General features: G+C 35.3%; 1 protein-coding gene and 1 long non-coding RNA gene across 2 annotated transcripts in view; one reads left to right on the forward strand and one right to left on the reverse strand.

Moving 5' to 3' along the window:
- The window catches only part of LOC135099419 (uncharacterized), a 108,940-nt gene that overhangs the window by 24,271 nt on the left and 72,169 nt on the right, over nt 1-12,500 (forward strand). The gene's annotated exons all lie outside the window — the stretch shown is intronic.
- LOC135099415 (uncharacterized) overlaps nt 7,624-12,500 on the reverse strand; it is an 8,840-nt gene continuing 3,963 nt past the window's right edge. The window contains exon 3 of the mRNA XM_064001745.1: nt 7,624-12,349. Within this exon, the coding sequence (XP_063857815.1) occupies nt 8,858-12,349 (3,492 nt within the window). The 3' untranslated portion in view covers nt 7,624-8,857. The remainder of the gene's footprint in view (nt 12,350-12,500) is intronic.

Raw genomic sequence — 12,500 nt, forward strand, 5'->3', positions numbered from 1 at the left:
CCCACTTTTTTTTTTTACTCATGTTCAGTAATTACACTTGAAGCCTGCGCTACAAAACTGTATTAAGGTTGAGGAAAAGCCACAGCAGCCTGAGAGTTAATCAGCGTGGAAGTAATTTATAGCATCCGTGGTGGGAATGACGTGACTGACGTTAGATGTTGCTGCACCACTGATTGGGACACTGAGTCACTTCATTATAAGGTCAATCATTCTCCTACATATTTACAAGCCGCGATCCAGTGAGTGTGAACTCTTTTGACGTGTTGTTGTCAGTCGTGAGTACAAGTAGAGGAGTGTTACACTCACTGCTTACCCATACTAATAACAAATATCACGGTCTACATTAATAAAAATAAATAAAAACTTCATAAAGGGGAAAGAAAAATTCGACTTAAGACTAAAAGTAAAATAAAAAAAAAACAAGATAATAATGATGTGTGTATATATAAAATAAAAAAAATGAAAAAATTGAAAATTGTAAGTCTGATGTCACGAATTCTTGTATTTGTATGCGTTGTGTTCTATAAGGACTATTGTAAATGCCATAGACATGATTTCCCGATTTCTAATGTTTTATCATATTGATGATGCAGAATTCTTATTAAGCTTTCACTAAAATTAGGAAAAAAAAAAAAATCCACCACTGCTCATTACAAGTCTGTGAGAAAAGACACCGAGGCACTTCAGAATATTATCTTATAATTTCAGAAGTGAACGGAAAATCGCAGGTATAGTGAGCTTTGTTCCACGAGAGCCGATCGCTCAGCAAAAATGATGTACTTGTTTATATAAATGTCTATTAAAATTGCGTGAATTATTAAACACACCGAGGTCACAAATATGAGCCGATGTGTTTAATTATCCTCATCACCATCCGTGTGGACGTTATATAGATGTTGATTATGTTGATGTGCATCGAGAAGCGTAAGACTAAACTGTGCACCAAAACCCATCGACAGGTGCCCAGCACGCCCCGGCAGCAGGTCACTGATGACGTCATTGCCTGTTGTGTTGCCATTGTGACGTTCTCTCAAGTCCAAGATTCAGATTCTTATGCGCAATCTCTATAATCTATATTGATGATGCAGAAACCTTGTTAAACTATCACTGGAAACATGAGGACGCCATTGAAAACCCTAATAACTCTCGTTAAAAGTATTAAAATTAGTCGAGATCTGACGCGCAGACGTTTGAGAAAAGAGTATCTGGTGTTCTGCGGGTGACAAGGAGATCAAATACAGGACGTCCTGAGACAAAGTAACCAGAGGACAGTGAAGGGAATACAGTGGCAGCATTCCCTCTTCTGAAGCTTTCCGGTGCCTTGTCTGTGGCTGATCCTCGCAAGTCTTCTCTGCAAGGCTGCCCACTCTCAAACTTCTACCTCAAGTACTTTTCTGTGCAGTCTTTGCATCCTGGCTCATCGCTCTGAACATGAAGTAAGAAAGGAAAACGGAATGAGAGAGAAAGAGAGAGAGAGAGAGAGAGAGAGAGAGAGAGAGAGAGAGAGAGAGAGAGAGAGAGAGAGAGAGAGAGAGAGAGAGAGGTGAGGATGGAGGAGAAAGTGAAGAATGATGGAGAGAAAGAGTAAGGATGAAGGAGAAAGAGAAAGAAGGAAAGAGGTGAGAATGAAGGAGAAGAGAAAGAGAAAGAGACGGGATTAGAGAGAAAGGGAGGGAGAGGCAGCGAAAAAACATAAATGAGTAGTGAGCTGTGGTAGCCTCGGATGAAGACACACAATGGTTGGTCCTCCACTCTATGATATAATCCGGCAATACATATCGCTCCCCCTTACGTCCCATATCTTGCTTCCCTCTTAATCTATGGCACACTTTTCCGCCTGAGTTTAGGGCGGGAGTGTGTCTGGAACTGGAAGGTAGGAGGTATTTGGTGAATCTTGGATAGAAGGAGAGAGAGAGAGAGAGAGAGAGAGAGAGAGAGAGAGAGAGAGAGAGAGAGAGAGAGAGAGAGAGAGAGAGAGAGAGAGAGAGAGAGAGAGAGAGAGGGGGGGAATAATCTAATTTTACTACACGCAACATTTTTTTTCATTTATTTATTTATTTATTTTTTATTTTTTTTTGTTTTTCTAGTTTTCCCTAGTCTGTCAGGGAAAACTAGACGAAAAAAAAAAAAAAAACTATACGCAGCATTTATATTACCAACTTAAGTGGTCATCCATTTTCAGTAATCCAAATGAGAAAGTGAGACGTTTGCTTTATGAAAACTCTGAAGTGAGGAGTCATTCTGTGCAGTCAGCTTGCCTTCATAGACTCGTCATCCTTTATGCAGCTTCTGTATAACGCAGTGTTGTGTTATAAAGGTGCGTGATTTGGGAACTGAACAAGAACTAATATAATTATGGTATACATTCCAAAACTGAAATACATGAAATCTGAAAGGCCTGTGCATCGTAATAACATTATTTCTGAACTCCTTCCGAGATTGTAATGATGACAGAAAAGAAAAAGTGTACGTTGCTTGAAAAATTCTGGTAAGCCTTGGAACTCCCTGTCTGTTTGTGTATTTCCGCCTTCCTATGACTTGAACTCTTTCTAGAGGGAGGTTCAAATTACTTATCCTCTGGTTTTTACTTTTATTTATTTATTTTTTTTTTTCTCTGAGGACTTTCGCCTTAGCGGCCTTTTTTGTTTCCTAATTTTTGTTACCCTCTTGCATAAATAAAAATAAAATAAAACATCGTGTGTTTATCTCAATTAGAGATTTATAAATATTAAATATAAAGAAGAATCGTGCAGTCTTGTGATCATTTCAGTACGCTATATTTTCCCCCACCGAGTATTCCCTGAGATGTTTGAACGCAGCGTCTTCCCACACAGAGGAAATGTAATGAAAAAGCCACTCTCAAGAAAACATCTTGTTCCTTTTGCATAAATATGATTGAAAATCAAATAAACACGCCAGTTGAGAGAGAGAGAGAGAGAGAGAGAGAGAGAGAGAGAGAGAGAGAGAGAGAGAGAGAGAGAGAGAGAGAGAGAGAGAGAGAGAACCGTATCAAACAGCACTCGATCCAGAAGTCATTGCCAGTTAATTAGCTGAACCATCGGAGTGTGTAAAGATTCAAGCAAATATTAAACTAACAATCTTTTACCAATGGACGATATCAGCGGAATAAACTAATAAATCTCAAACGTTCTATACATACCAATAAACTCTATAAAAACTTCCCCATTGTTATCCTTGTTCCCTGTTGTAGGACACACACACACACACACACACACACACACACACACACACACACACACACACACACACACAGCTTCTCAGGTTATTATTTTTAAGGCATCTCTCATCCACGTATTTTTCCACGGCCGCATTGTTCCCGGGCAGGCAGTGAGTTCCGCGCGCTATCTTGATTGACGGGAAGAGCAACGACATTTTGATGGGAGTGTGTGTGTGTGTGTGTGTGTGTGTGTGTGTGTGTGTGTGTGTGGTGTGGTTTGTTGGGGTGTTTTTCTTTATCTCTTCGTATTTCTTTTTTTCTTTTTTTGTAAAAAGACTGCTTGGTATGGTGATAAGGGAGACAATATTCTTGGAAGCTTCTATTTTTATGTACAGTATATGCAGAATGTTCAGAGATGTATACCTGCATATATCTTTGTTAATTTTTCTCCATGTTCTGTGATGAGGAGAATGATAACATTCTTCCCACTTAAGGGTTAATATATATGTATGTGATTATATTAGAGAAAACGTAAATAAGTTAGAACGTAAATGTTTTTTTTAAATAAGTAAATAAATGATAAATAAATAAATAAATGATATTTGCAGTGTATGAGAAGAGTGACACTTGCAATTATGGCATTGCAATATAGTCAACAATCATTATTATCATTATATTTTAATGAATACTTCATTGTGCACATTATACAATATTTGTTCTTATTTTGGGGAATAAAGTTTGGTAATTTTTACTTCATTCCTTGAAACTCTCTCTCTCTCTCTCTCTCACTCTCTCTCTCTCTCTCTCTCTCTCTCTCTCTCTCTCTCTCTCTCTCTCTCTCTCTCTCTCTCTCTCTCTCTCTCTCTCTCTCTCTCTCTCTCTCTCTCTCTCTCCATTTTTCTTCTTTGCTTGAGAGAAAGGAAAATCCTCCATATATTATGTTAACATTTAGCTGCAGTGTATATATATATATATATATATATATATATATATATATATATATATATATATATATATATATATATATATATATATATATATATATATATATATATATATATATATATATATATATTGGTGAACATTTTTTGTCAGTTTTTCTTTTACTGTGCCATTTTTCTTGTGAATTTCACTTGGTGTGGTGATGTTCACACCAGGATACACAAATTAATATTGATTTTTTTTTTTTTTTTTTTTTTTACGTTTTGGTTACTATTTTCAATGTGTATTTTTTATTTTGACTTTTTTTTTAGTATTTTGAGCCTTTTTTGTGTTATGTTTCTTTTTCATTGATTGTTTGACTTTCCTTTATCATTGAGTCTGACTTTCTTTTCATTTTTCTTTTTCCTTACATTTTTTTTTCTTTCAGTGTTTTGAACTTTTGTGTTGGTTTCGTGTTTTCACTTTTTTTTCTTTTAATGTTTTAACTTTTTTTTGTTTTTTAGTGTCTTGAGTCGTTTTATCTTTTTAGTGTTTTGTTTTTTTTCTTTATCGTTTGAACTCCTTCCTTCTTTTAATGTTTTCAAATGTCTTTCTTCTTTTTGTGTTTTGATTTTTTTTTGTTTTTGACTATATATATATATATATATATATATATATATATATATATATATATATATATATATATATATATATATATATATATATATATATATATATATATATATATATATATATATATATATATATATATATATATATATATATATATATATATATACTCGTATATATTTTTTTTTTTAATGTTTTCACTCCGTTTGTTAGTGTCATGACTGCTTTTTACTGTTTTAACTTCTTTGTTTCATCTTCGTTTTTGTATTTTGCCTCTATTCATCTTTTTATTTATTTATATATTTTTTTATTTGACAGCCTTTTCAAGTGTTTTGACTTTTTTGGTGTTTTTTAGCCCTCTTTGTTTTGACTTTTTGTTTAGTGTTTTGAGTATTTTGTCTCCTTGCTGTATTTTCACTTATTTTCTCTCCTTTTTTTTTCTTTTTGTAGTGTTTTGATTCTTTCTTTTAATGTTTTAATTCCTTTTGTAGTGTTTTGAGTCCTGTTTTGCTTTCTAGTATTTTCACATGTTTTTTTTTATTGTTTTTACTTTATTTTAGTGTTTTCATTATCCATCTTTTTTTCTGGTTATTTCCTTAAATTTCATTGAAATTAGGCTGAACAATTTTTTTTTATTTTAATTTTTTCTGATTTTTGTAATTATTGGCATGATGAGTTAATTTTGTTGTTCTCATGAATTTTCTCCTTTTTTTTTTTTTATTGGTGGTGCGGGCATTTTAAAATTGTAGCTTTGTGGAGTCATGGTTTGTCCCCGCTTAAAGTCCTTTGTCTTTTGTCCCTCGTCTATCAAGTTCTTTCTTTAATTTTTGGTTTTGTGAAAGAAAATTCCTGACTTGTTTTCAAGGCCTACTGTTTTATTTCTAAATTTAATTAGTTTCAATTTAATGAAGAGTCATTATTATTATTATTATTATTTTTTAACAATATCTCTCATTTCAAAATGAAGTCATCTATTTTCTCTTGTCTTTGTTTCTTATATTTTGTTTTCTTTTCTTAACCTTACTTGTTTTTTGTTATTTGTTGATAATGATTTTTTAAGATTTTTATATTTTATCTTTTTTATCTATTTATTTATTTTTTTTTATTTTAATAGTTTACACATTCTTATTTTCTTGAACCTTGTGTATTAATACTGTTTTAAAAGGTTTCCACTTCCCAATTCGTGTTTTTTTCTTATTTTGGTCTTCCTTTGGCTTGTCTTGTGGCTGTTCCAGCTTTTTTTTTACTCTTCTTTCTTCAGTGTTTTAATTTATGTTTTTTTGTTTTTTTTTGGGGGGGGCTACATTTGTATTTTTTTTTTTTTTTTAGTATTTTGACTTTTTTTCATTTTCTAGTATTTGTGTTTGGCTCCTTTTTATTTTATTATAAATACTTTTGACATTATCATCTTTTATTTTAAGTTTAACTTTTTTTTGTTTTGACTTGTAAATTTCTTTTCTTGTAATGTTGTTTTTCCACTGGTTATTTATTTATTTATTTATTTATTTATTTTAGTGTTTGGCTTAATGTTATTTTAGTGACTATTTTTTTTGTTTCTTCATGTTGTCTCCATTTTTTTTTTATTTATTTTTTCTACTCTAATTATTATTATTTTTATTGTTTTACATTTTAGTGTTACGGCTCCATATTTTTTTATTAATTTAGTGTTTTCACTTATTTTCTTTTATTGTTTTGAACTATTTTTTTTAGTGCTTTGACTCCATTTTCTTCTTTCATTGTTTTTTTTCCCCATTATTTTGATTTAATTTCCATTTTTTTTTCTAGAGTTTTGATTCCATCTTATTTTTACTTTTTAATGTTGTGAATTCTTTTTTCATTGAATGTTTTGACATTTCCCTGTTATTTTAGTGTTCATTATTTCTTCGTTTTTTTTTTTATGTTTTGACTCCATTTTTCTTTTTTTTCACATTTTCCACATTTTGTATTTTAGTGTTTTGAATGTTTTCAATGTTTTTATTATTTTTCAGCATTTTTACTTTTTGTTTCTTTTACTGATTGAACTCCATTTTTTTGTTTTATTATTTTGCTCCATTTCGTATTCTGGGTATATTTCATATTTTTTTTAGTATTTTGATTTTTTTAATGTTTTCACTCCATTTTTTCTTTTTTTTTTTTTACTTTTTTTTAGTGTTTCAACTTTTTGTTTGTTTACTCCTGCCTCTTTGTTTTGACTTTTATTTTTTTATTTATTTATTTATTTATTTATTTTTATTTTTTTTTTTTTTGTGTGTGTGTGTGTGTGTGTGTGTGTGTGTGTTTTCACTACTTTTACAGTGTTTTGAATTTTTGTAGTTTATTTTTACTTTTTTTTTCCTTTTAGTGTTTTGATGTTTTTGTAGTGTTTTTGACTCCATTTATTTATTTTTTTCTTTTTTGTGTTTTGCCTTTTATCCTTTTTTAGTATCTTCATTATTTTTCTTAATATTTTTAGTTATTGTCTTTTTATTGTTTTGACTTCTATTTCATTTTTTTTAATGTTTTGACTCATTTTCTTTTTTTATTATTTTGCTTCAATTTTTCTTTTTTTTATGTTTTGACTCCATGTTTTTTTTTTTCTATTCTAGTTTAATTTTTAGTGTTGCGACTCCTTTATTAGTGTTTTGATTCTAATTTTAGAGTTTTGATATTTTTTTTTTATTGTTTTGGTTTCTTTATTGTTTTGGCTCCTACTTTAGTGTGTTGAGCTTTAGTAGTGTTTTAACTGTTTTTTTTTATTTCTTAGTTTTTAAACTTCTTTTTTTCATTTTGTTTATTTTTTGTCTTTTTGTTTTATTATTTTAACACTTTTCTCTTAATATGCATTTTTTTTTTAATATGTTAATATTTTTTTTTCTTTTTTTTGTATTTTCACTTCATTTTTTTTTCAATTTTGGCTCACTGTAATGTTTTGACTTGTTTGTATTTTCATTCATTTTTTACTAATTTTTCTTTATTTTCTTTATTTTCTTTTTTAGTGTTTTACTCCATTTATTTTTTTTTTTAGTGTTTTGACAACATTTTCTCTTGTGACTCCTTTGTAGTGTTTTTAGTTTTTAGTTTCTTTTTGTGTTTTTTTGTGTTTTATCTACTTTTCTAGTGTTTAGATTTCTTGTTTTAGAGTTGATTTCTTTTTTTTTAGTTGTTTTGACACTTTTTGTAGTATTTTTGTCTTCTTTTTAGTGTTTTGACATTTTTTTCAGTATTTTCACCACTTTTTAATGTTTTAATTGTTTTTTTTCTAAGTTTTTACTCTTGTTTGTTTTTTTTGTCTTTTTATTGTTTTGCCTATTTTTTAAACTTTTTTTGTTGTTTTGACTGCATTTTTAGTGCTTGAAGGCTTCTATTAATGTTTTAAGTAACTTTTTAAGTAACTAATGCTTGACTTCTGTTTTCGTTGTAGTGTTTTGGCATAAGTTTTAGTGCTTTCAGTATTTTTGACTGTCGATCCTTTTTTTTTTAGTCTGTTTTCTTAAATCTTATTGAAATTAGCCAAAACTATTTTTTCTTATTATTCTCGTGATTTTGGTCGTTATTTCCAGGATGCCTTATTTTGTTGTTGCTGTTCTCATTAATTTTCTCCTTTTTTGGGGGGGGCGATGAGGTAAGATCGGGAATTTCAAAATTCTAGCTTTGTGCAATCATTAATTTTCCACTAATGGAGTTCTTTTTCTTTTGTTCCTCCTTCTCCATCAAGTCGTTTTTTTTTTTATTTCTTGTAAAATTCTTAATTTCTTTCCAAGGCCTATTTTGTTTCAAAAATTAATTTCTTTCCAATCAACAAAGCGTTAGTCTTATTGTTTTTTTTTCTAGTATCTCTCTATTTTCCATCAAATCATATATTTTCTCTTGTTTATTGTCATTCTTTCTTCTCTTATCCTTATTTGTTTTTGTTATTTCTTAATAATATTTTTAATAAAATTTTTTACTTTTATCTTTTTTTTACTTTTGTCTTTATAGTTTACACATGCTTATTCTCTTCAGCCTTCTACATCCTCACTGCTTTCAAAATTTTTCCACTTTAAAATTCGTGACTCTCTTCTCGCCAAACCCTCTTTTTCTTATTTTGAACTTCTTTGAGGTTGTCTTTTGGGTGTTCCATTACATCCCATTCTTCTTGAAATCGCCTTTTCACTGACTTTTTTTGTTCTTCGTCTTCTGCTGAGGTGCACATCGTATTAATAGTTTTGTCATATCCGCCATTCTTGATTTTTTATTAATTTGCGTAATTTGTTCATTCTCCTCGATTTTCCTTTTGATTTTTTTTCCAGTATCCATTTCCTTTGTTTCATGTTCATCGTGATCCAGTTTAATTTTCTTTGACTCTGCATTTAGAAATTGATGAGTAATGTCTTCATTTACCTGGAATTTCCTTTTCATTGAAATGATTTTCTCTTTTTCTTTCGTAGGTGTTGCTTGAGTCTCGCCTTCGCACTCCGAGGACACTTTGAATTCATGGTGCTTTAGGTGCTCGTGGTCTTCGTCAGCCTTCGTGACCGTCCATGCTCGTAACGTCTTCTTGTGCTCCTTGTTGTAAGTTTTGCTGAGGTTCTCGTAGCATCGAATGGTCTTGATGAACCCTTTAGGTTTGTAGTGCCAGAGTCGACGTATTTCTTTCCGAAAGTCGATCTTCAACGGCCTGCCATTCTGGGATTTGTTGTTGCTAAGATACGTTACGAATCTATCCAGGATCGCGTGGTGGACTGGAGTCTCCCAGGGTTTTTGTTCGAAGGGGAAGGAAGTTGGATAGGATTCCTGGACATCCTGCTGATTTTTAAGTATGTAATTTCCTGTAGGATAATACTGTACATGCAGCTCACGGAATATTTTCTGTATAGTCAGCGGTTCGTTTTCAGTATAGTCAGCCTTTCGTTCCATCTCCTCTTCCTTCCTCATCTCCCCTTCACCTTCCTCTGAGCCTTCATCCATCCAGTCCGAATCACTGTCCTGCTCATCGTCACTCCAGATGTCCCAGGTGAGGCCTGTGAGGGAGTCCTTGGTGGACTCCTTGTACTCCTGCGGCGACACCTCCAGGTAGCTTATTGCCTCATCTTCCAGCACCTTGCTCCTCTGTGCCCACTCACTCTCCTGCGTCTGAATGTCATAAACTTTCAAAATTATGTCTTGAGCCGAACTCCGCGACAAGAACCTGTTCATTTTGGCCAGAACTGTCTTGGTGTGGCGTGCCTTTTCCTTGACCATGTTAATGTAATCACGCCGGAGCTTGAGTTGTTTGTTGTTATGTTGGGTGAGCAGTAGCAGCCTCTGGTGTTTAGGGAGGTGCATCAGACCTATGTCATCTTTGGGGCACAAGGGAAACAGACTGTTAAGCTCGTGCTCCGATAAGCGTCTCTTAAGGTATTTATGCTTCTGCTGCAGAAACTTGCGCGTCAAGCTCTGATAAGTTTCTTTCGCGACAGACAAGTACTTTTCCAACTTGTTTCTGCTCATGTTATTCAATTTTACTTTGACCTCCTCGCGGCGGGCCTGATTTCCCTTTTCCTTACAAAAGAACTTATATTCGTCGTCGATATCGTGAACGAGGCTCTCCACGTAGCCTTGAAGCTTCTCGCACACAGGGCCGTGGCAGGGAAAGGGCGACTCATGTCCTTGCATTGTAGCCACAGTCTGTAAAAACAGCAACACGGAAGTCATGTCTGAGTGACTTTGCGGCTCCCATCCATTTCCCCGCTGTGCCTTTGCGAGGACGTGCTCATTCAGGTACTGGAGGCGGCGGATGGGGAGCTGGTCCAGGAACTTGACAATCTTGACTGCGAGTCGCCGTTTCTTACGGAGCATTTCTACCGTCGCCTGTGCTTGGAAGATTTCTTCACACGACACTTTGTGCTTCCGCGACAAACTGTAAAGAAGGGCCTCTTTCTCTGTCATGAGGAAGTCGTTAAGGTAGGCCTTCTGCCGCTTGAAAGACTGCCACGCTGCAGTGCCCTGTGTGCCCAGGCGCAGGCCTGGGAACCGCTTGAGGCCCTTGGCACGCCGCCACAACTTTTTGAATATCGCGAAATTCCTTCGGCAAACTGTTTTCATGACGTAGCGGCGAATGTTTCTGCTGACATTCTTTTCCATAAACTGTTCAAGAATTTTTTCCTTCTCTTGAATGGAATGTGTTGAAAGATTGACCTTGGGGAACAAAGGAGCTCGGCAGCAGTGGAATTCTTGACTGTAAGTCTTGTCTTTGAGTGGGCAGTCAGAGACCATTTCCTGCATCCACAGAGTGCGGCTCACATCCTGACTCCGCCTCCACGCCGCCTTCTCGTGCCCCTCCTCTTCGCTACCATCACTGAATTCGCCGGCAAGTCTGTTAAGCAGCTTGAAGTCCACCTCCTTCTCTGGTGATGTCTGGCTTTTCTTTGTTATATTATCATCACTGGCACCACCGCACTCGCCGTCTTCAACCGAACTGGACTCCTCGCCATCTGAGGGATACTCAGTGGGACTCAAGCGGGCCTCACTCTCAGCGTCACTGTCGTCCTCCTCATCCCAAGAAGCGTCATTCGTTTCACACTCATCATCCTCCACGTCTGAGAGGTGGCAGTGCATTCTCTCGTCGTCGGAGAACTCAAGGCTGGCGTGTGACTTGTCGTCAGGGATGTAATACTCGTCCTCGTCGTCTTCTTCGTTGCTTGAGTTACCGTCTTGTCCCTCCATCCCAGGCACGCTCCCTTCCACGCGGTCATTCTGGTGGGTGAGAGTTTGGGGGTGTTTGAGCACGTGCTCCACCGTCACCTTTCCGTTGTAAATCGCTTCCATGGTGTTCAGCAGAGTCTCTGGGGCCTGTGCGTGAAGCGTGACAGCGCTACTCACAAACTTCTTCGCCATCTTTATCTCTTCAATTGCTGTTTTACATTTTTGGATTTCGTCTTCATTATTTGACCGGTTCTCTTCGTTTTCCTGAACTTCGTCACATTGTTCGTCTTTTGTTTCATTAACGTTTCCTTCTTCCATCTGGTCGTCATCGCCTCGACCTTCCTCGTCATCCTCATCATCACTCCAGTTTTCAAACTCGTCCTTCTCCGCTGCTTTGTGTAAATAGACTTTCTTATCCATGCCCCGCTTGAAGTAGCGATGCACGATGCCCTGCATGGCGTAGTGCATCTTGCGCATGACGGCCTCCTGTTTCTTGTGGCTCTTGCCCTTCATTCTAAAGTACATGCGTCTCAGGAAGGCCTTGACGATGTATGTCACATGTTGCACCACCATTTTGTTGGGGAAGGTCAGCTGTGCCAGGATATCATCGTGTGACTTTTGCAAGTGATTAAGGCGCGTGAGGGCGGCGAGAAATTTCTTGGGGCAGGTGTTGTCTAGTGAAGTGTATTCGCTACTATCCAATTTAAAGTTACCGACAGGAGGGTTGGGTTTGTCCTGGAGTTCGTTTTCCATCTCCTCTGGCGTGGCCTCAACACCGGCCATGACGGCGCCCCAGGCCTGCTCATCAAAGAAGCAATGTTTGTCCAGCCACTCCGTTACCCAGTCAATCTTAGAAATTTCAATGTGTTCTTCATCCTCGTTCTCAGAGTCACATGTCTGAGGTGCGCTGTATTTGAAGGACTGATTTTGTTCCGGCCCCTTCAAGGACTCAGTGTTCCGTCCCTCTGTCACTACTTTCTGTAGGGCAGCCAGACAACAGGAAATGTTAAGAAAGAGTGAGACATGTATTCATATAAACTTGCATGTGGTGATGAACCATCTATCTCAATATGTCAGTCAGCTGTCCAGTCAGTCACTCTGTTAATCTACTCCTTCATTAACTTATTCG

The sequence above is a fragment of the Scylla paramamosain genome, unplaced genomic scaffold, assembly GCF_035594125.1.
Source record: "Scylla paramamosain isolate STU-SP2022 unplaced genomic scaffold, ASM3559412v1 Contig127, whole genome shotgun sequence".
Lineage (NCBI taxonomy): Eukaryota > Metazoa > Arthropoda > Malacostraca > Decapoda > Portunidae > Scylla > Scylla paramamosain.